The 24,383-nt window shown below is 43.8% G+C and overlaps 1 protein-coding gene across 2 annotated transcripts in view; it reads left to right on the forward strand.

Annotated features, from left to right (window-relative positions):
* Nucleotides 1-1,244: 1,244 nt before the first annotated feature.
* The window catches only part of FDFT1 (farnesyl-diphosphate farnesyltransferase 1), a 39,937-nt gene continuing 16,798 nt past the window's right edge, over nt 1,245-24,383 (forward strand). The window contains exons 1-5 of one of the 2 annotated variants that reach the window (XM_040469945.1): nt 1,245-1,439; nt 10,968-11,065; nt 11,900-12,083; nt 18,784-18,912; nt 22,286-22,477. In XM_040469945.1, the coding sequence (XP_040325879.1) occupies nt 1,341-1,439; nt 10,968-11,065; nt 11,900-12,083; nt 18,784-18,912; nt 22,286-22,477 (702 nt within the window). In that variant the 5' untranslated portion in view covers nt 1,245-1,340. Of the gene's footprint in view, nt 1,440-10,633; nt 11,066-11,899; nt 12,084-18,783; nt 18,913-22,285; nt 22,478-24,383 lie in introns of those variants that run through there. The other variant, XM_040469936.1, reaches the window with a different exon arrangement.

The raw sequence follows: 24,383 nt of genomic DNA on the forward strand, positions 1-24,383 counted from the left end.
TGTGGTGGGCGTGGGGGGACAAACACCGTCTAAAATAGAATGATCCGGGTGGGCCTAAATGAGAAGGTGAGATTTCATCAAGGACATGAAGGAGCTGGGTGTCTGGCGGTAAGATATTGCAGGAAGGGTGAAGTGAACAGCTATACAAAAAGGCCCTAGGGCCAGAGAAGGGGAGAGAGAAAAGATGGAGGCCAAAGAGGTAATGGGGGTGGAGGGGTAATGATACAGGCCTTTGTAGACACTTGTAGGGACTTAGACTTTTACTAAACAGGGAAGAGGTTTCAGGGTTTTAGGCAGTGATTGCATCTGGCTTAAATTCAAAGTGATTGCTGGTTGCTGTGTTAAAATAGATTGGGTGTGGGAGTGTGCAGTAGCAAGTCGTTTCTAGGACTGGAGAGATCTCAGATGGAGATACAAATTTCCACATCCCTGTAACAGAGGTTATAGAAACGCTTTAGATTCATTTTGGGGACAAAGTGGGGTCTAAAACACTTATTTAAAAGAGGTCCTGTTGTTGAATTTCCCGGAGTGAGTGATATCAGCCAGAAAGAAGTCAAAGGCTTTGTGAAGCGGGCAAAGAAGGGGTGTTACTGCTGGGGGCAGGTGCCCGGGATTCCATGGGGTTGCAAGGGACGCGGATGACTCTGCCAAGCTTTTGCTCTACTGTGTTGCAGTAAGCACCTACACCTTGGTGGTGGGCCCACTCGCCTTTTGCTTTGCGCGGATCCAGCACAGGAGGTGCGCGGCGGCGCTCAAAGCGCTGCACTGAATCTAGCCGACAGGACAAACACGAATAAACAGGTGGAGGGATTACTGACGAAATCATAGCGGACTGTCGCCCGCTGGGCTCTTCTCTGCTTGGCTCTCACCAAAAGCCCGCGCCTCAGCCAGAATCCACTGCACCTACGCCGCAGCGCCCTGGTTTGGTTCCGTCTGTGCTCGAGCCCCAAGCTCCACCTAGAGAGAGGGAAAAGGCCCGCCCCCATAGAAGCACCAATCCCGTTCGGTGTTCCTTTCTCATCTCCAATTAGCTTAGAGGGTGTGGTCGTCACGCCAGACTCATCCTACCGTCGATTGGCCGGCGTCTGCCTGGTGCGAGAGGTTCTAGCCAATCAGAGACCGTCAGTCCACCCCGCGAGCCCACGAGAAGCGGCGCGAGAGCCAGGGACGCGTTGAGATGGGCGGGATGTGGGCGTGGCATCATGAACTGGGCCCGCCTACGCCCCGCCCCACCCGCCGCGCCTCTTGGCTTTAATCTTTTGCTGTGTGCGGGCGGGTGTCCACCGGAGGTACACCGGGAGGTGAGCACCGATCCCCGGGACCCGCCGCCCGCCGCCAGAATGGAGTTCGTGAAGTGCTTGGGGCGCCCCGAGGAGTTCTACAACCTATTGCGCTTCCAGATGGGGGGCCGGCGGAAGGTGATACCCAAGATGGACCAGGTGGGCCGAGCATCCCTGCATCCTGGCTGGGGCGGGGCGGCTGCGCGCGGCGCCGGGCCTGGGGCCTGGCCGACCAGGCCCAAAATCCTGGGCGGAGGGTGCGGCGAGCGGGTGCCAAACGCCTCAGGCGCTCTTCTTCCCTCGGGGCGACAGACCCCCGCCCCTTCTGGCGGCCCCACCGGCCCAGCCTAACTCTGCTTTCCTAACCCCAAATGGGTCCCAGGTGGTAGGCCTCCTCTTCCCACTCCAGCCCTACCCCAGGTTGTCTTGATGTTTCTGCTCTTTCAAGACATTGCTTGCCAGGTCGTTTTTCTTCACTTTTCCTTCTGTCCTTGAGCATTGATGTTATCTGTGTCTTAACTGGTGATTGCAAAATTGAGATTGTGTGGGTAGATTAAGTGGGGGAGGACCTGTGAGAGAATTTGGTGAATGTAAAAAGCTATGCAGATATTGTCCCAGTACCTTTTCTGGAATGAAACCTTGCTCATCCTTCCAGTTTTCGGTTACATCACTTCTTCTATAAGCTTCCCTCACTTTCCTTGGGTCTGATCAATCCCTTATTCTCCAGTGCTTCTTTTTTTTTTTTTTTTTTTAACACATATTTACTCTTCCAAGCTCTTTAGTTACCTGCATGTCTGTCGTTTAGCAACATTGTTGGTTGCTTGAAGGCCAGATTTGGTTTTATTTATTTATATTTCATCTGCCTCATTCTTGTATCCTTTGTTAACTGAATGCTTACAAAGGTATTTATTACAACAAGAAACTTACTCTTAAGTGATTAGTGGATGAATAAATACATTCAACCGAATTAGTGGGTTGTATCAAAAGTTTTAAATTCTTTTTGCCAATGGAAACGTCACACATACTATCTTTTGCTTAAATGCACTCTTAATTGGTGTCTTTTATTAAGTAAACACTTTAAATTTCCCATCAGAAAATTTTTTTTCATAACTCAGGATCCATGCCATCCTTCAGGGTCTAGCTTAAGTCAGTGCCACCCCTAGTGACCATTCAGCAGACATTTTTAAACACCTGTTTTGTGCTAGATGTTATGGTGGGTGCACGGTGGCAGGATGTCATGCACAGACAAATAGGACACACAAAATGCTCCCCATCTTGTCAAGTGAATAAGACATTGTAAGACTGTTCACAGAAAATTTAGAAAAGCACCATAACAAGTTACCTATGAAACTCCCTCAACCATTTTCTCTAGTACTGCTTACCTTATATCGGCCCCACGGTCTTGAATGGTGGTCCCCAGATCCCTTTCAGATCCAAGATTCTATATTTGATTCTGGATTTTTAAGCTATTTGGATGTGGAAATCTTGTTTGACGTACCTTTGGTGAATTAATGAATAAAAGGTGGGTACACTACCCCCAAGAAACCTCTAGCGTTTTAAACAAGATAAACTTAAGTAAATGTGGCAGAATATAGTAAATGCATAAGGACATTTATAAAAGGGAAAAATCACTTGTGGGTGGGACAGGGGAGTCCTTTTTTGAGGGATGCTCCTGTGCCTTGTTCAGTAGGTATTTAATTAGAGATTCTTACTGAGAGTTTTTGGAGCTTTCCTGAAATTATTTGCAAACATTTATGTTAGTGTACATTTGTGTGTTTTGAGAGAACAGTGTCCACTATTATCCTATCCTTCCAGGGATCTGTGACCCAAAACGCATAGTCACTGCTTTACAAACCAGTTTGTACAGTCTCCTGGGCACTACCTGTGACAAGTAGTTAACTGCCTCTGAAGACTTGCCCACTTCACCCCCCAGACATTTTTCGATTTTAGGAAGTGCTACCTTCTAGTACAGTAAGTGGGATTGTTTTCACTCTGTTCTCCCCCTGGAACCAGGGTCTAATCCATGTTTGTAATCCAGCACTTGACATATTTTAAGAGAACTCTCCTGTTCTTAGGAATACTGATAGCCAGGCCAAATATTCTATGTTCTTCCTTTAGTTATTCATTATATGTTATTCTTTCCCGATCATTTACCAGCCTGTTCTCTCTCCCTTTAAAGTCTAGTGTCCAAAGTTGAACAGTACTCTTTTGGGTTGGTCTGCGCATTTCAGAACTTTAAATTCCTTCTTTATGGATGCAGTATTTCTATGTAACATAGTTGAAGACTGCTTTCGCTTTAAAAAATGTATTTTAATTATAAAATATTTCAAGCAAGTAGAAAAATACTGAAAAAAACTCTAACAAACCATTTTCTATTTCCAAGATTAATTATATCGTATAGTAAGTGTTTGCTATATTTGCTTCATCTTTTTTTTCTTAAGAAATAAAAGGGCCATATACAACTAAAGTCCTTTTCTCCATGTTACCTCCCTATCACATTCACTGTCTTTTTTAGGCAGTCTCATCATGCTGTGGGCTTAGAATTGGGGTCAGTCAGATTCCTAATTGCACTTGTTCAAGACCTTTTATTCCATCTTGATGCCCTGATGAAACACTTCAAAAAAAAATACATATATATATGTTTTATTTATTCATTTTTGAGAGGTGGTGGAGGAGCAGAGAGAGAGGGAGACACAGAATCTGTAGTGGGCTCTGTGCTGACAGCAGAGAACCCAATACAGGGCTCGTGACCTGAGCTGGAGTCCGATGCTTAACCGACTGAGCCACCCAGGTGCCCCTGTGCTGAAACACTTTTTAAACCTAGATCTTTACCTTTTAGATAAAGGGTTTCATAATAATGGCTAACGTTTATTGAGCTCTTTGTGTGTGCCAAGCATTATTTTATACACCTCCTTGCATCTATTTTTTAAACCTTCCAGTAATCTTATGAGGAAGGTACTGTTATTTTTCCTGTTTTATAGATGAAGAACAGAGACATAGAGACGTTAATTAATTGCCTGAGGTGTAGTTATTCAGGGGTGGAGCCTGTCTTTGACTCTGGCTGTCTGACTGCAGAGCTCATTCTCTAAACCCCACCATGCTGCTTATCAGTCAGGTGATGGACCACAGAGACGCCTCAAACAGAGGATTATCCAGATTCAGCTAAAATTGACCCACTTGAGTGTGATGGACACAGGGTGGAAAATGCCCACTCTGATGTGTTCACAATCTAATGGAGAATAGGTGTACAAAAGTAAGATAGCCTAGGGAGTGCCAAGTATTCTTAAGTACATTTTGATTTCAGGAAATTTTAGTGAAATTAGAAATGTTTTAGAGGGAAAAGTTTTCAGAAAACACAGGAAAAGTACTTTGTAAAGTGTTAGATTTAGTTTAGTGGGGGGGGCGCCTGGGTGGCTCAGTCGGTTAAGCGTCCGACTTCGGCTCAGGTCATGATCTCACGGTCCGTGAGTTCGAGCCCCGCGTCAGGCTGTGTGCTGACCGCTCAGAGCCTGGAGACTGTTTCAGATTCTGTGTCTCCCTCTCTCTCTGACCCTCCCCCGTTCATGCTCTGTCTCTCTCTCTGTCTCAAAAATAAATAAATGTTAAAAAAAAAAAATTAAAAAAAAAAAGATTTAGTTTAGTGGGGAGGATCTTCAGTAAAAGCTACCATGAGCCAGGTTATATAGGACTAAGCATGATGTGTGTGGGATGATGAGGAAACCAACTTGGCTGAAATGAAAGAGTGAAAGCTAGAAGTATAAAATTCATTAAGTGCATGTGGGAGTCCAAAAGCTGAGCTGTGATCAGTAAAGCAGGTGATGGTTAAGAGCAGAACTATGACACAATGAAAGCAACATTTTTGGAACACAAATTCAACACGTGGGTGGGATTGGGAAGAAATTATATTGTGAGTTAGAATAATCAAATTAATAATAATAATAATTACCTAATAATAGCAATGGACATCATTTATTGTGTTCTTATGTTTGCCAGGCACTACGCTGAGCTCTTCAAGTCTGTTATCTCAGTGTATTAGGTTAGCTTTTGCTGAGTAACAAACCATTCCAAAACTGAGGGACTTAATTCTGGAGACTGGTTACACACCAATGTGAATGTATTTAACACTGCTGAACTGAACACTTAAAAATGGTTAAGGTGATAAACTTTATGTATATTTTACCACAATTTACAAAAAAACTCAGTGACTCAAAATGTCAACAACTTTAGTTCATAGTCATCTGGGAGAGCTCGGGAGTTCTACTAGTCCGGGCCAGTTTGGTTGATTTCTTCTGGGCTTGCTCAGCTGGCCGGCTGGCTTATGGCTGGGCCATCTGGTGGTTAGCAGGCTGCAATGTTAAGGGGAGACCGGGCCATATGTGTCTCATCATCCAGCAGGCTAGCCCTTGGCTTCCGCATGGCAGCTGGAGTTTTCAAGCCTCTGTTGGAATCACATTTGCTACTGTTTTATTGACCAAAAATAGTCACAAGGGAACCCAGGTTCAAGGATGTGGAGGAAAACTGTATCCCCTGATGGAAAGAGCCATAAACTCCTGTGGCCAGTTTGTAACTCATCACACTTAGTCAATCTTGACAACAGCCCTAAAGTGAGAAGTATTATTATTACTGCTATTTTACAGATTAGGAAACAGTGGCATAAAGCAATCGGATAAATTCAAAGTCACCTGGCTTGCAAGAAGTCATCCTGGCATCCAGGATGCCAACTCAGGCTAGTCTGAAAACGTCCATGCTTCTAGTTTGCCCTCGATGAAGAGCTTAGGTTTGACTGGCCTCAGATAGCTGATTAGATCCCACCACTGTCACTCCTGGCACGTCCCAGATACTCTATAATTCCTAGTTCCTTTCTTCCCTTCTTAATCTGATGTAGATTAGCTTCCTTTCCTTTCCTTTCCTTTCCTTTCCTTTCCTTTCCTTTCCTTTCCTTTCCTTTCCTTTCCTTTCCTTTCCCCCCTCTCCTTCTGTCCCTCTCTCTCTCCCTCTCTCCCTCTCTCCTTCCCTCTCACCCTCTCTCCCTTCCTCTCTTCCTTCCCAAATATGTGACCACCAATTGCATGTCAGATATCATTTTAGGTGCTGGAGATATAACAGCAAACAAGATAGGTGAAGACCTTGCTTTTATGAGCCTTACTTACATGCTAGAGGAAGAGAGAGAGAATGGAAAAAAGCAAATACAGTTCACCCTTGAACTACATGAGTTTGAACTGCACAGATTTACTTATACGTGGATTTTTTTGATAAATGCAGTACAGTACTACAAATGTATTTTCTCTTATGATTTCCTTTGTTTATTTATTTATTTATTTTACACGTGTATTTATTATTGAGAGACAGAGAGACACAGAGCATGAGCAGGGGAGGGGCCAAAAGATGGAGAGACACAGAATCCGAAGCAGGCTCCAGGCTCCGAGCTGTCAGCACAGAGGCCAAAGCTGGGCTCGAACTCACAAACCATGAGATCATGACCTGAGCTGATGTCGGACACTTAACCGACTGAGCCACCCAGGCGCCCCATTAAGTTTGTTTATTTTTGAGAGAGAGAGAGAGAGATAGCGCTAGTGGAGGAGGGGCAGAGAGGGGGACAGGATCTCAAATAGGCTCTGCTGTGCTGACAGCAGAGAGTCCACTGTGGGGCTCGAACTCACACACTGAGGTCATGACCTGAGCTGAAGTTCAATGCTTAACCAACTGAGCCACTCAGGTGTCCCCCCCACCGTAGGATTTTCTTAATAACATTTTCTTTTCTCAAACTTACACATATGACATACGAAATTATTTGTTAACTGACTTCATGCTATCTGTAAGGCTTTTGGTCATCAGTAGGTTAATAGTAGTTAAGGTTTTGGGGAATCAAAAGTTATATGCAGATTTTCTACAATGTAGGGGTTAGCACCCCTTACCCCAGAGTCTAGAGACTTGACTTCTCTCATTCTCAAGTCTCCTCTATAAAATAAGAGTGTTGGAGAAAATGGTAGCCTTGGTTATTCCTAGAAAGAGAAGTGGTAAGGAGGTAGGAGAAAGACCTTCCACGCTATAATCTCTTGATTGTCTTTTTAAGTGAGACTCTTCTAGCTCCAAGATTTGATGAACAGTACAGTATAATATTATTTGTTTTGTTGCCTGCAGCTTTTCTGAGTCCTTTTTAAGCCCAAAGAGCCATTAAAAAAGAAAATAGTTAAATAGAGGAAACATAGGACCATACGTTTTCCTTAGCTTAACATGATCTTAGTTTCTCTCTTAATTAACAAAGAAACTGGGGGGAAATGTACACTTCATAGATATTGATGGCTGACTATTTCTGTCACAAAAGGATTTGGCTGTAGGATTCAGGGTTCAGTAAACTTAATTTATACTGAATTTTTAGGAGCGTTTCAGTAAATAGGGACTTGCTGCCACCTGCAAGTTGTATGACATCACTTAGAGGGGCACATAGTGGAAAAAACAGATGTTTCATAATGATGCATTTCTGGCTTCTATCAAGTCTAAATCCTGACTCTTAGCTGAATAACTTTTGGTAACTTAAGCTCCAGGCAGCAGTTTCTTCATCTATAAAGTAGAAATATTGATCACAGGCCCTTGGCCACAATTTCCCAACTGGCAAATGATCTGAAAATGAAGAGCGTTTTCATAAATGTGGCCCAAAATCATTTGGCAGCAAACCTGCCCTGAATCAAAATGATCCTGGCTTAATATATTCACACTGCTGTGCAGAAGAAATATTAACAATTAATTATGGGACGTTACTCCATAACAACTGAGGCTGTATGTGCCTCTTATTGCCTGCTTTCTACAACACTAAAAATTCTGAATTCTGCACGCATCCGGCCATGAAGATTCGATGTAGGTGGGTGTAGGTCTGTAATATCTTCCTTAAAGCGTTTTGTATGGGTAAAAGGTAATGTCTGTATTGTGCTTAGCATGCAGTATCTGCCCAACATATGGTAGTTATTAATCTTATTGTTACATAAATTTGGCTCCGTGTATAGGGTTTCTCCCTATTCTGAGCGATCTGTGTTAAAGTCTTAAGGAAAGCTGTCAGAAGGGTTGGTAGCTTGTGGAACTTGAGGCTGGAGCCCCAGTCCTGGAAGCTCAGTCTTGCACTTCTGGCCACTGCACACTCTTCCTCCAAATGCCCTTCATCCCTGTTTTCTCTTACTTGAGAGTTCTCTGGAGTGTACTTCATCTCAGACAGCAATGGATAATGTCAGGAGGCTCTAGGGACAGGCAGCAGTTAGCCCTAGACTTTTTTTCCACCCTCCCCTGCCTGCCAACTCATGCGAATCAAGCAGTGGAAATTTTTGTAGTGAGCAGAGTTTTTTCCAGTGTTTAGTAGTTAGAGCTTCCTATATCTTCTGGATAATTTGAAGAACTTACTGTTCAGAGCGAGGAACTGAAACAAATAGGTGACCGAGAAAGAATGATGGAAGGAGATAGGGAAGGGAGTTATTGACTTTGTTTTAAGAGTGGAGGAGGTGTTGGTAAGGAGGGGTAGTATTCTTTAAGGTTGCTGCTGTCCAGCTTTTTAATGGAACTCATGGTTAGAAATCAGCCCCAAAGCCATTAGGTATAGCTGAGGATTAAAACATTTGGCAGTGCGGAGAAAGGCATCATTGTGGCCTGGTAACAACAGTTCATGTGGAGAGCTTGCCATGGAGGTCAGGAATAGCTGTTGTTCTGTTTCTTTTGTTTCATTGTGAAGCCTTGCCTCTCCACACTTGAGAGGGAAGGAGTTGGTGAATGGTTTTTAAATACTCTGAATGTATTCATTTATTCATCAAACCTTCACTGAGTATTTTTATATGCCAGACACTGCACTAAATGATTTTACTAATATACAGTACTGAGTAAATATTAATTTTTATTAATAATTAAAGTTTTTTAAAAGGTTTATTTATTTTTGAGAGAAAGAGAGAGAGAGCGTGAGCAGGGGAGGGGCATAGAGAGAGGGAGACACAGAATCCAAAGCAGGCTCCAGGCTCTGAGCCATCAGCCCAGAGCCCCACACAGGGCTCAAACCACAAACCACCTGAGCCAAAGTCAGAGGCCTAACCAATTGAGCCACCCAGGCACCCCTTTACTAATAATTTTTTTAATTGAACATTTTTTTAATTGAACTGAAATGAAATTCTCATGAGTATATGATATTTTTTTTAAAGGTTAACTCTCTTGACAGTATGATATGCATCCATGATGGGAAATTTAGTTAATATACACATATGAAAAGGACATGGGTCCACTGGGGTTCAGGGTTCATTGTTAACATTCCAAAGTGGTGTATCCAACTAGTGATATGCCATATGTATATTTTTAACCACTGTCCTGTTTGATACTTCACATGTTTCCTTCTCTTACAAAGACAGTGAGGAGACTGGGGTTGGGGGGAGAGTAAGTATATGGAAACTCTGTACTTCACACTGAATTCTCTTGTGAACGTAAAATAGCTCTAAAATTAAAGTCTGTAAAACACACACATACACACACAGTCAGCAATTCTTTGAGATGTGCTTGAATTGAAAACATGGCTTTTTTTTTTTTCCCTAGAAAAATGATTCTCGTTTTCCTTAGGGAAGAGTAAAGTTCAGGAAGCAGCTCATTACAGCTCACTAGTTTGAAAGAGAAAGAGGATTAGAAATATTAAAAGTAACAGCTAGCTTTCCAGGGGATAGAAGACGTTCAACAGGTGTTAAAAGCCAGAGGTGGACAGTAAAGTGCGAGAAACAGGTTTTATTCAGAAAAACTAAAGGGGAAAAGACACCCCAGTGTAGACTTGGGCTCAATTTCGAATACGACAAGGAAGAGTGGGGATTTCTAGCCAAGGAGCAGAGTGAAGGGGTCGGTGGATGGAAAATGACTGAGATGAAACATCTGGGGTGAGGGGCATTCTAGCTAAAGGATCTAACCTAAAGGAATTCTTGCTGGAGGCAGGCCAGGGCGTTGGGATGATGAGAGATGAGGAGCCCTGCAGGACGGTCAAGGTGATCGTTAGCAGGATTATTGCTAAATTTGGGCATTGCCGGGATAGGCACAAGCACAGAAATGTAAGCTTCAGAGAGCCCGACTTACGTTTGGTCAAGGAGAGGTTCTGTCATCAGGAGGAAAAGCCAGCTTGGCAGAATGGACAGGGCTCCGCCAGCCATCAGTGGGTTCTGCGGCCTCGGGGAAGACCGGGAGGAAGGTGGGGGTGGTGGAGGGGTCTCCCGACGCGGGGCCGCGGGGGCGGGGCTGACCTCAGGAGGGCGGTGGCCCCCCGACTGGGTGGGCGGGGCGGGCGGAGGCGCGCAGCCGCTGGGCCTACCGTGCTGGCCTGGTGGGGTGGAGGGAGAGCCCGCCCCGCCCTCTGGGGCGCGCCTCCCGGATCGGCTCGGGTCTATGGAGGAAAAATTCTACGCCAGCCCTGCGATTTCCATGGCCGCAGCCGCCTGCGGCACCAAGGCCATGTCCCTATTCAAACGGACCTTGGTGCTGAGCCCCGCCGCGGCGCCCCGGGGTACGGGCACGGGCTCCCCGCCACGCGGCTGCCCCTTGCCTCCCGCCGCCTGGCCCTCCAAGGACTGGCCGCGCGCAGAGGGCGTCTGCGGCAGGCTGCGGAGCCCGCCGGTGGCCGGCCGCCTGCCCCATTCCCACTCCTGCTCCGCCGCGTCTCCCACCGCCGTGTGTCTTCTCTGCCCGCAGGATTCGCTCAGCAGCAGCTTGAAAACTTGCTACAAGTATCTCAATCAGACTAGTCGCAGTTTCGCAGCTGTCATCGAGGCGCTGGATGGGGAAATGCGGTGAGTGGCCAGACAGCTCCTTTTTGCTTGGGGCAAGAAGGCTTTTCCAGGGGACTTTGAGCCACTCGAAGCTACTTTCTGACAGTCCCTATCATTGCAGTCTCCGTTTGTGGCTCAGCTAGAACGTGCCCCACTCATGCCCCACCTGAGTGAAGGCAATGTCTCGTTGGAACACCCATGTATTTACTTTAGAATGCCCTTCCAGGCAGTTAGCCATCTAGTAGTTGCCCTGTGGGCCCAGCTTCAGGGAAGCGGGGAGGAAGGCGGGGGGAGTGGATGGTGGTGTTTATTAACTTTTTTTAGTCCTGGCAGCGGAACCTGTCTCTGAGGAGGTCATGCATTTTTTTTCTTGGCTTCCCTTATGCTGCTTTGCAATTCTAGTATATGGGGTTAATTCTTCCCAAGTTGCTGCTGTGCAGGCTGCATACATGAACCCAGACCAATTGCCTTGGTGTATGATAGCATTTATACCGAGAAGTTTTAGCGTCTTCTGACATTTTAATCTACAAAATATTTGCTCCATGTAAACACTTGGTTTGCTGATCTTTGTATGGTTGTTCTACAGTAGTTAAATGTAACTCATTCTGGGAGTAGTTGTGACATCCAGCTGCTAGGTTTTTTATTTCGTGTTTTATAAATAAACCACTGAAGTCCATTGCTCCCATCTAAGAAAAGAAAGCTGAGATGGCTCATTAAGTACAAAAGGGTTTGGCTCTCCTTTCAGAGTTCTTTAGAGGTAAGGCTGTAGGAGGTTTGCATTCATGACATATTATTTTAAAATACATATCTTTGGATGTTTATCTGTTACATTAATAGTTCTTCCATTTTTTACAGCCATGCGGTATGCATATTTTATCTGGTCCTCCGGGCTCTGGACACTCTGGAAGATGACATGACCATCAGTGTAGAAAAAAAGGTCCCACTGTTGCACAACTTCCACTCTTACCTTTATGAACCAGACTGGCGGTATATGGAGAGCAAGGAGAAGGATCGACAAGTGCTAGAGGACTTCCCAACGGTAGTGGAATTACAAATGTCTTCTGCCTATGGTTGTGTTGATAACTGATGATATAGTTGGCGGCTAGCCCCCATACCTGGAGAGAGCAGTGAAATAAGCAGTCTGAGGACAGTGTCATATACTGTGCTGGGTAAGAACTCTGGTAGCCAAGACTCTGAAGCCAGACTGCCACCTCTTCCACTTAGTAACCGGTGCTTAGTGATGTAGCCTGTCTAAACGTCAGTTTCTTCATCTATAGAGATAATAATAATACCTACCTACCCATAGTATTGCTGTGAGATTTCTAAGATTTAACACAGGTTAGAATGGTGTTAGCTTCTATTATTGTTACCAGTATGCTGCTCGGAAGTCCAGTATTTCCTTCTTCAGAAAGTTACATTCTAAATCCAGTGTGGTAACAGATGGATTCTCAGGCTCATTCACAAAACCCGTTGCCATGTAATACAGCCGAAGGCTTCTGGTACCCTTAACCTGGTAGTGTGGATGTGTTGTTCTTGATGTTGTTCTTGACGGGTAGTCGCCATGGGGTAGGGAGCAGGCTCTTAGCAGCTGGGGTGAGGACTGACAAGCACAATGATGCCCTGCCACTTATGGCCTTTGTCTGTGCCTTGGTTTCCTCATTTGTAAAGTTGAGAGCTCTCAGGATTGATAAGTTCATATGTATAAAGTACTTAGGGACACCCGGATGGCTCAGTTGGTTGAGTGTCCACCTCTTGGTTTCAGCTCAGGTCATGATCCCAGGTCATGAGACAGAGCCCAGCATTGGGCTCCATGCTGAGGGTGGAGCCTACTTCAGATTGTCTCTCTCTATCTGTCTATCTCTCCCACTCTCCCTCTGCCCCTCTCTCCCACTCATGCTCCCTCTCTAAAATAAAATAAATAAATGAACATAAAATACTTAGAAGATTGCTTGCTGCATACTAAGTATTCTATAAATACTAGGTGTTTAGTCCATTCTGTTGGAGTAAAGTGGGTTATAATTAAACTCTTGAGCTTTAGAAAATTGACAAGTTTATGTTACACGTGTCATTAGGTCTTTTCTGGAATTTGCATGTCTTATCACACAAATAAGTGTTTCTTTCATATCTTATGTATAAAGGTTTGATTTAGCAAAGTCTCATGTTCTCTAAGAGCCCAAAGAAGCCCTTCTTTTTATGCACAATTTCTAGAATCTGGGGGGAAGAATAGTCCTCACGTGGCTGTTGCCATTGAAACAGGTCTATATTCCAGTGAGGAGGTGAGGAGTCCACCCATTACAGAAGAATGTTGGAGACACTCCTTGGGTGAGGAAGGGCTATTTCAGAGTACTGAGATCATACCTTCACTGTCAAAGACAAAAATAAAATACGGTATGATTCAAACCAAAAGAAAAAGTCTGTGAGGAATTATTAGGTGGAGCTGATCCAGTGCACTGCTATGATACAAGAGAGGAAGAAGAACCTGGGACACATAATTAGGTGAGGAATTAGAGCTCTCGCCTAGAGAGGGTACCAGTGATATGACTCTCCCAGGATACCTCTCACATGAGCAGAACTTGGGTTTCCTCTGACTGGAAATCCACAGACATTCGCTGATGAGCTTGTGACACTCCACTAATGCAGAGAAAGTGCTGCAGACAGAGTCCCAGAGCCTTTATTTATTTGTTTATTTTTGAAAGAGAGAGAAAGAGAGAGTGCGAGCGGGGAAGGGGCAGAGAGAGAGGGAGACACAGAATCCGAAGCAGGCTCCAGGCCCCGAGCTGTCAGCACAGAACCTGATGTGGGGCTCGAACCCACAAACTGTGAGATCATGACCTGAGCCGAAGTCAGATGCTTAACCAACTGAACCACCCAGGCGCCCTGCTCCCAGAGCCTTTATTATTGATGTGTATTCTCACTTTAAAAAGTGATATTCTAGCTAGAGCCTCCAAAACCAAAAAAACCTTCCAAACTACTTTTGACTTGAGTAAATTCATAACAAATAATTTCTAGTCATGGGAAAATGTCATAGGTATTTTAAAAATCAAGGTGCCCCTATCCACTCAGCAAAAATAGATATGAAAATGTGTGAATGCTAGAATAATTTTGGGGGGGTAGAGCTGATAAATGTTTACATAATTCGAATATGCTTAGAAAACCAAAATCTTCTCCTTTATAAATACATTGCAATGCATGTATTTATAAATGCATTGCAATGGAAAAAAACGACAGTTTGTTCAAGAAAATTGCAGCATTAAATCTATCTTTTCCTGTGTTGGGGAGTAGAGTGAGAGCTGACAGGCACTACTGTCCTGAAAGCAGAGACTAGCCCTGGAAGAGGAGAAGGGAGCAGAGAGTACAGGCCAGGCATCATTATTTTGCTGTTGTTAACCCTTTATATCCTTATGAATGTGAAATCTATGGGAGCTAGGTGTTTTGTGAGAGTGTAACTGTGTTTTGTTTTGTTTTTTAATTTTTTTTAGGTTTATTTATTTTGAGAGAAAGAGAGGGAGTGAACAGGGGAGGGGCAGAGAGAGAGAATCCCAAGCAAGCTCTGTGCTGTCAGCCTAGAGCCTGATGCGGGACTCGAACTCATGAACCATGAGATCGTGACCTAAGCTGAAACCAAGAGTCAGACGCTTAACCGACTCAGCCGCCCAGGCGCCCTGTGAGAGTGTAATTTTGAATTGGAGGTCCTTTCAGCCTTTTGTTCGATTGAGATAGAAATATATGGAAATTCATGGTGCCTTACTTTCTTAAGGAAAGGTTTGTGCACATGCTGATCTCTCCCACCATCTCCTTGAAATAAGATGCACAATTTGAAAGGTAAAGCCGTCTGGTTAGGCGGACAGTCAGTTTTGGGCAAGGGCCTAAAGGCAGAATAGATAACTTGGCCTCACTCACACAGTACTGCTCTTTCTTAGACATGGCACACAGCCATTTCTTTTTTTATGTTTTATTGTTTACTTTTGAGAGAGAGGGTGTGGGGGAGGGGTAGAGAGAGAGGGAGACAGAGGATCTCAAGCGGGCTCCAAGTTGATAGCAGAGAGCCGGATGCGGGGCTCAAACTCACAAACTGTGGGATCATGACCCGAGCCAAAGTCGGATGCTTAACCGACTGAGGCACCCAGGTGCCCCTCACAGTACTGCTCTTAGACTGAAGCAAGGAGGGCCCTACTCTGAGGCAAAAGGGGGGCTCCTCTTCAAAGGGGTGGGGGGGGGGTGCCAAGAACTGATGCAGCTCCCCTTCTAGACTATGCTCTGAGTGTCTGGAATTCCCTACCCTCAATTCCCTGAGCCACCGCACCCCTAGGCCTCCTCGTGCTGGACAGAGTGGGTGCAGCGTGGGGGTGGGATCAGCGGTCTGCCTTGCTGCATTTCAGAACCAAGTCCTGAGGGAATTGTAAATTCACACTTGAGGCCTTCAGGCTGTTGTGGAGGTATCTCTGTCAAGGCAGGAGAACAGAACGTACTGTTTCACAAGTTACTCGTTTAACAAGCGACTGATAATTTTAAGATAACTTTCATCCCAGGCCGTGTGGATTTTAGGCATAAGCCTAGACAGAGAGTTCTGTCTAAGTGCACACTTCCTCAATGTGTGTGCCTTGAGATTGAACCTGGTATTTTATGCTTTAGTGGTCAATACTTGAAAGTCAGGCTTTCTAGAACTCTCATTGTACATTATGGATGAGATATCTTTTTCATCTGGTACTAGTGGAAACTAGCAGTCTTCAAGATAACATGGGGTTATTTTTAAATGATAATAGCAATAATAATATTTATCGAGCTGTGAATTAGTTACAAAGTATATTTCATTAGTGATTTACTATTTGTATGATTTTGTGTTAATGTAGTTTTAATATTTAATCACTGGCATATTTCACTGCCCTTTTATTTTTTTATTATATATTTTAATATTTATTTTATTTTTGAGAGAGAGAGAAAACATGCAAGCAGGGGAGGGGCCGAGAGAGGGAGACAGAGGATCCGAAGCAGGTTCTGGGCTGACAGCGGAGAGCCCGATGTGGGGCTCAAACTCAATGATCCGTGAGATCCTGACCTGAGCTGAAGTCAGACGCTAAACCGACTGAGCCACCAGGCGCCCCATTTACTGCCTGTTTAAAAATTTGTCAAAAACAGGACTTGGCAAATAAGCGAAGGTAGAATTACCCGGTGTTTTGATCATAAGGTCCTGAAATTTACAGGGAATTTTTAGTATAGGTTAATGGAAATGTCTTGCTACCCTTGACCCCTACTTTGGTGTTTGGCCTTTCTCCATTATACGAGCAGATTCACCATGCTATCCTTGAGTGTGACTCAAGGACCTAGAAATCTGTAGTTGTGAAACACAGTTACCTGGAGGGACAGTAAAAAGTCCTCATGGCTCAGGGCGCCTGGGTGGCTCATTTGGGTGAGTGTCTGAATTCATCTCAGGTCATGATCTCACAGTTCATGAGTTCGAGCCCCGTCTCAAGCTCTGTGCTGTCAGCGCAGAGCCTGCTTCAAATCTTCTGACCGCCTCTCTGCCCCTCCCCCACTTGTGCTCTCCCAGAAATGAATAAATATTTAAACAAAAACTGTCCTTGTGGCTCATTTCACTCAACAGAGCTTGCTGTTGCTCCTAGAGAGTATGTGAAACTGGGTGCCAAGCACAGAGGAGCCCCTCAGTGCTCTCCCTCCCTCAGGTGTCTGGGAAAACATAGGGCTCTTCACTATCACCCTTTTTTTTGTTGTCGTTAATGTTTGTTTATTTTTGAGAGAGAGAGAGACAGAGAGAGACAGAGAGAGAGACAGACAGACAGACAGACAGACCACGCATGAGCAGGGGAGGGGCAGAGACAGAGAGGGAGACACAGAATCCGGAGCAGGCTCCAGGCTCTGAGCTGTCAGCACAGAGCCAGAAAGCGGGGCTTGAACTCATGAACTGTGCGATCATGACCTGAGCTGAAGTTGTACCCTTAACCCACTGAGCCACCCATGCGCCCTCCTAGATATTTTTGTTTTCATTTTTTGAATTCTATAATTAGATAATGATAAATCCCAAAAAGTTGTTGAAGGGGATGGTTCACAGTCAGCAGTGAAGTGTTTCTTTTGGTGTGCTTGATTTTAAGAATCTAAGCCCTTCCTCTTTCCTCACCTCACTGGTCTTTGTTCTCATAAACAGAATGACCTAGTCAAGGATCTGTTGAAAGAATGGGGTCCTAAGGAGATTCAGGGATTCAGATGCCCTTTGATAGAGTTGCTCATTTGTTTCAGTCCGTAATAGAAATGACTTTTTGGCTTTGTCTTCCAGCTGTTCTGGAAAGAACAGTGTTCTGGAAAGATTAGATTGATTTTGTGGACTTTTGGGATTGTTTTTAATTTCAGTTTTTATTTTTGGGGGGAGAGGGAGGTTTTTTTGCACTGACAGTGGCGAGCCTGATGTGGGGCTTGAACTCACAAACCGAGAGATGATGACCTGAGCTCAACCGACTGAGCCACCCAGGCACCCCGGACTTATGGGGTTTAACAGTTTATGTTATTCAGAGTAATGGTAAAATATCTTAGGCCTCTGAATCCCGTGCTGTGCCACCAGCTGGTTTTTCCTCAGGTCCTTACGTATAGGTGTTTCTTGAACAAGTTTTTCTAACATTTCTGCAAACACAGACCAAGTCATTCTCATACTTCTGATGATTAATAAAGTCTGTTAACTGTTTTCAGTATTGTGTGTTGCCTCTATTAATATTTTGTAGCATTTTATGAAGTTTCATGGTGTTTCCATATTGTGTTTTGATCACCTATAAACACTTCTTTGAACTTAGGACGTTTGTATAATAGCAGTGAATTTAAAAAATATCAGTATGATTTCTACATTAGAGTTTGGGCTATGGAAAAAAATGTTGGGTAGCATGCCTCAGGTTGGGGTAAATTGAGTTGTTTGAGGAATTAAAATGTATAGCCTTCCAGAGGGGAGACACTATAACTTCAAGATAGAAATTTGGGAATTGATGATAGATAATGGTTGGCTGATCTCCTCAGTAAACTGTACAGGGGCAGGAGTTTCTGGTCCTTTCCAAGGCTGTGTATCCCCATTGCCTAGAACAATGCTTGTTGTGGGGGAAGTGCTTGATACATGTTTGCAGGAATGAGTCTCCCATCCCATGAGGTTTGTCTAAAATGGGGCATTCTTGGGGCGCCTGGGTGGCGCAGTCGGTTAAGCGTCTGACTTCAGCCAGGTCACGATCTCGCGGTCCGTGAGTTCGAGCCCCGCGTCGGGCTCTGGGCTGATGGCTCAGAGCCTGAAGCCTGTTTCCGATTCTGTGTCTCCCTCTCTCTCTGCCCCTCCCCCGTTCATGCTCTGTCTCTATCCCAAAAATAAATAAACGTTGAAAAAAAAATTTTTTTTAAAAATAAAATGGGGCATTCTTCCTAAAATTCTTATGTTTATGCCTACTCTATATTGAGGCATCTTATTTATTATATAATGGAAAGATGAGCATGTTGTGAGATTTTTGAATTTTCTTTTGAGTGTAGAAATCTTGGCATTTTTAGACCCTTCTATTTTAATAAATATAAAATTTCTGAGTTTATTATTCAGTATATAGACTAGCATAACCTAGATGTTAGGCTTATAGATGAATCATTTGGGAGCCTTAATGGGTTCCACTATTGCTTTGTTTTACAATCTATAGGTAACCATGTTGGTTCCCAATGTACCTACATGTTTCATATTTTCTCTGTTTTTTGTGTGATTTCTATTTCAGATCTCCCTCGAGTTTAGAAATCTGGCTGAGAAATATCAAACGGTGATTGTTGACATTTGCCGGAAAATGGGATTTGGGATGGCGGAGTTTTTGGATAAACACGTGACATCCGAACAGGAGTGGGACAAGGTGAGCGGTTACAAAGCATTGTTGGTGTGTGGTACGTGAGACAGAGCTGAGGGTGTTCACTGTCAAGTTCAGAAAGAGGGATAAAGTTGTCCACCCATTCCAGGTTTTCTGCTTTTACAACCCATCTGTTTAGTTTGAATGGCTCATCATAAACACTTAATATAGGGGCTTATCCTTGAATACTTGAACTAATCCATGCCCTAGAAGGAGTTTACCAGTAAGTCAGGCCAAAGTAGATACAACTTGCCCCAGGGGTACAGATGTTAAGCTTCTAAAAGTGTCTCTGACTCGCTGTGATATTTTAGATAAATGGCCAAATTGCTTCATGTAGTATAAAGATATCAGTGGTTTTCATATCTTAAAAATGTTTGTTTTTTTATTATTTTCTTCCGTTTCTGAGTACATGTGTATGTGTACACACCTTAGTATCTGAATCCTTTCTCCAGTTCCATCTTAACACAAGATTACATTTATTTATTTATTCATTCATTTAAAGTTTATGTATTTTGAGAGAGAGAGCATGAGGAGGGGGAGGGATGGGGGCGGGGAGAGAATCCCAAGCAGGCTCTATACTGATACCCAGAGGCTCGATCTCACGAACTGTGGGGCTCAGTCTCACAAACTGTGAGCTTATGACCTGAACCGAAATCCAGAGTCAGATGCTTCAAGGACTGAGTCATCCAAGTGCCCCTACCCAAGATTACTTTTAAACTCGGTGCCAGCTTGACCCCATTTGTTTGGGAGAAGTAGGCATTCCTCAAACTGTTAAATTTGTATGTGTATTTCCTTAGAAACAAAAACAAGTTTAATGAGAAACCAAAGATAGTGACTTTGGATCTTGGGTGTGTTGTGTTGAGGAGTGAGCACCTCTCCAACACCTTACCTTTTTCTTTCCCATCATCTCCTTACAGAATTAACACAGTATGAGATGTTCCAAGTTTCTTGACCTCCCTCCCCCAATTCCTATGGCGGTTATAAATGGGTATGTGCGGGGATTAGCGGTGGGAGACCTCACATGGATGAGGTTATCCTCTTCAGGAGACAGAGTAGCTGGAAAGGGCTATGAGAGCAGATGATGTGGCAGATAAAATTATAATGGCTTTTATTTGGCCTGAGTTTATTCCTGAGCAGCAGCTGAGTAGGATATTAGCCAGGGTAGGAGTAGGGGGCAGGGAGAGAGTGCTTTTCTAGACAAAGTGACCTAATTGACTCTGGGGACTAAAGTAAACATCAGAATACAGGACAGAAGGGAGAGGTCTTGCCCATTTTCCATAGGCATGGTGTTTGTGAGCCTTCTTCGTCACCCTAGTGGAGGCAAAGACATTTTAATCATCTGAATTGTGTACGTATTTTGTATCTTTAATGGTATTCAGGTTGGGATCTCAGAAGAGACACTACTGCATACATATGCATTGGGTGAGTGTAGGTCCAAAGTCCGGCCTCTTAATCCTTCAGTCATCAAAACTTGCTGGCAACGTCTTTGGAACTGCTGGCTTATGCTCTCCAGATGAGCATGCGTGTGCTGCTGGGCTATCAGTTGATCAATTTAAAGTTAAAGCTGAAACAACTCCTGGCCAAGAATCAGCACTCGTTAGCTGCATGGTAGCTTCCTTTTCTGCCCTGCAGACCTACACAAGGAACCTAATGATCGGTTGTTGAATATAAGTTCTGATTAGATCAGTGCTTTTAATGATTTCCCCCTCTCTCTTTAACTGTGGAGGAGGAGGACTACCTCCATTCTAGGAATATTTCTATCCAAAGAACCATTATCTTAAAATATACTTTTCCTTGGACAGCTCTATGGATGTACTCATGTTTTTTAGTTTCTAGTAGTTCTTTGGAAATTTCTTATACTTTCCCACAGCTCATTTCTGTCTAATTTTAGCATATCTTTACTCTTTCCAGATTCTTCCTTTCCTAGACCGTATTTCGAGTGCATTCTTTTTGCCGTTTCATTGTGCCCCTTGATTGGTCTCTGGCTTTGTGTTACTTTCAACCAAAGACCCTCCTCTGTGGACTTTCCCTAATGTTTACCCTTCCTAATGTCCTCCCCAGAGTGTACCTTTAACTGCCCTCCACTTCTAAAATTGTCTCATGGACATTAATTTCATAAGAGTATTGCATTAAGTTGTCTTGCAATGCTCTTCTCAGGAGAGGATAGCTTTGACAAGCCACTTTTATGGAGAAAAAGTCTTTGACGATTAAGAATGACGTTTGCCAAGATCTCTTTTTAGGAGAGGCAGTTTTATCGAAATTGTTAAAGCCTGCCTTTAAGCCAGACCACCTGGCTTTGAGTCCCTGGCCTCTGACTTCTCAGATGAGTGACCTTGGACAATAAACTGACTTCTTTTCTGTCCCAGCTTCCTAAAATGGTGGTAATAATAATACATGCCTCAGGGTGCTGGGTGGCTCAGTCGGTTCAGTGTCAGACTTCAGCTTAGGTCATGATTTCACGGTTCGTGAATTTAAGCCCTGCATTGGGCTCTGCTGTCAGCACAGAGCCTGCTTTGGATCTTCTCTTTCTCTCTCTCTGCCCCTCCCCCGCTCTTCTGTCTTCTCTCAGAAATAAACAAACATAAAAATTTTTTTTTTTTTAATTTTTTTTTTCAACGTTTATTTATTTTTGGGACAGAGAGAGACAGAGCATGAACGGGGGAGGGGCAGAGAGAGAGGGAGACACAGAATCGGAAACAGGCTCCAGGCTCTGAGCCATCAGCCCAGAGCCCGACGCGGGGCTCGAACTCACGGACCGCGAGATCGTGACCTGGCTGAAGTCGGACACTTAACCGACTGCGCCACCCAGGCGCCCCAAGCGTTAAAAATGTTTAAAAAATAATACGTGCCTCATAAAGGTGTTTGTGAGGACTGAATATGCAGAGTGCTTAAAACAGTGTCGAGAACATAGTAGTTGTACTTTGTTCTTCTGTATAATGAAGATTTTGAGACACTGCCAGATCTCTGTCTTCAATATTAAACTCTACTTACTATTCTAGTTTCTATTAGAATATTCCTAATTCCCTATGGCCTTCACTCTCAATTTTAGATCTCAAAAAGTTTACTGTACTAGTTTATTTTTTCAGTAACCTTTTATTCAAGAAGTAATGCATGTTCACAGTAGCAATACAGAAAATGCAGGTGAAACAAATAAAAACATCACACCAGCCAGAGATCAGAGATCTCTGCACATCCTTTTTGGATGTTTTTTTATTCCTTATATGTCCATAGTGTATATTTGTGTCTGAATCAAAATGAGATGTTGTACTTTCTGTTTGGAACCTGTTTTTGTTTTTGCTTTTGTTTTGTAGTTAATGATCTTTACTGTTTTCATGTCAGTAAATACGTATTAAAGTACTTTAAAAATAATCTTTTACAGTACTGTCACTATGTCGCCGGGCTGGTGGGAATTGGCCTTTCCCGTCTGTTCTCAGCCTCAGAGTTAGAGGACCCCCTAGTTGGTGAAGATGTAGAACGTGCCAATTCTATGGGCCTGTTTCTGCAGAAAACAAACATCATTCGTGATTATCTGGAAGACCAACGAGAAGGAAGAGAGTTTTGGCCTCAAGAGGTAACAGAGTTAGGGGATTTGGGAAAAATAATGTCAAATACTTTTCTGAACACAAAACAAATCTTTTGGTTGCAAGTGATAGAAACATGAATCAAACTGCCTGAGACAACGGATGAGAGTGTATATAACAGGTTAAGATTTAGTTTGCTTCAGGGTGGACTGGCCAAATCCACAGCTTCAGTCATGTGTGTGTGTGTGTGTGTGTGTGTGTGTGTGTCTGTGGCTTTTCCCCCTTCTTTCTATCTCTTGGACAGGCTTTCTCCCAAGTAGTAGGTGTAACAACCCATGACTCACAACTTATTTAGCTTAACAGAAAAGTCCTTAGGAAGGCCTGCTTGGTGGGGCTTGGTTCCTGTGCCCATCCCATAATCAGCTGCTGTAGCCAGAGGGCTGAATACTTTGGCCAGACCTGGATTGTCTCTGCCCAACACACATAGATGGATTCCCCCCACCCACCCCAGGAAGAAAGATGCTAAATAGACAGAAACTACAGATGTTCATTATAAGAGACCAGAGTTGATCTTTGACTCAATTTTAAAAAAACAGGGAAAGGAAAGACTTGGACGTTGGTTTTATTCAGAAAGAAAGCTATAAAATATTTTTCCTTATTTTTTTTTTAATCTAAGTAATCTCTACACCCAATGTGGGGCTCAGACTCACGACCTCAAGATCAAGAGTCTTCTAACTGAGCCACCCAGGCACCCTGGAATGCTAGAAAATCTTATGACTATTTCCTACATTTGCCTATTGATTTCCATAAAATGGTTTCCTAAAACCAAGTGGTTTTAAAGTGGAAAAAAAGGTGACAAAGTAGGGAAAATATTTGCAACTTATGCTGCAAATAAAAACTGCCAAAAGTTAGGACCAGTTACCCTACAGGAAAATGGACAAAGAGATGAGAACAGATCAAGGAAAGAAAGATCATTAAACAGCTGAAAAGATGATCAATCTTACTCCTAATGAGAAAAATTCACATTAAAACTACCCTGGGCTGAGACGCCGTAGTTTGTCAAGCTTCCCAGGGGACTACTGTGCAGGCAGGGTTGGGAAGCAGCTCTTGTGCACCCTTCCTTTGACACCAATCCTCAAAGAAGGGGAGAGATTCGTGTGAGGACCTACAGTGAATGAGTCAGTGGCCGCTAGAAGGGACGCCCCAGTCTCCTGGATCCCTGCCAGGGCCTGTCCACCGTATGACGCTGCTTCTCACACAAGCGCATCACCCAAGTGTGGTTCATGAGTACCAGCTCTGCAGTCCTGCACACATTTCACTTCCCTCTTTCTGTAAAATTGAATAGTTTATACCACAGGGTGGTGGTGTGCATGAAGTGACATAAACTGCAGCCCAGGGTGCTTAATGAATGTCAGTTCAAATAGCCTAACCCAAAAAAGATATAAAAGAATCCTGAGATACTATTTCTTGCATTGGACTGGCAGACAGTCAAAAGTTTGATAGGCCTGAATGAAGCAAGACTGGGGAACCAGGCACTCTTGTGTGGCCGGTGAGCATATACTGGTACAGCCCTGAGGCCTGGCAGTTTGGCAAATGACTCCTATGGGAGCATATGGATTCAGTGTTGTTTGTAATAGTTACAATTTATTAACAACCCGGATGGCCCTCTACACAGGACTGGTTGAATGAACCTATGGTGTATTCACCTGGTGGAGCGCAAGAAGAACTATACTATTATGGAGTAATCTCCAGGCTATATTATTAAATGAAAAAAACAGGTGCACAATACCATAGTTTTGTGTTTTTGTTTTTTACTTTTTATTAAACTTTTAGTTAGTGAACATACAGTGCAGTATTGGTTTCAGTAGAATTTAGTGACTGATCACTTACATACAACACCCAGTGCTCATCACAAGTGCCCTCCTTAGTTCCCATCACCCATCTAGCCCATCTCCC

This window comes from Herpailurus yagouaroundi, unplaced genomic scaffold, assembly GCF_014898765.1.
Source record: "Herpailurus yagouaroundi ecotype Mexico unplaced genomic scaffold, PumYag 28, whole genome shotgun sequence".
NCBI classification, from domain to species: domain Eukaryota; kingdom Metazoa; phylum Chordata; class Mammalia; order Carnivora; family Felidae; genus Herpailurus; species Herpailurus yagouaroundi.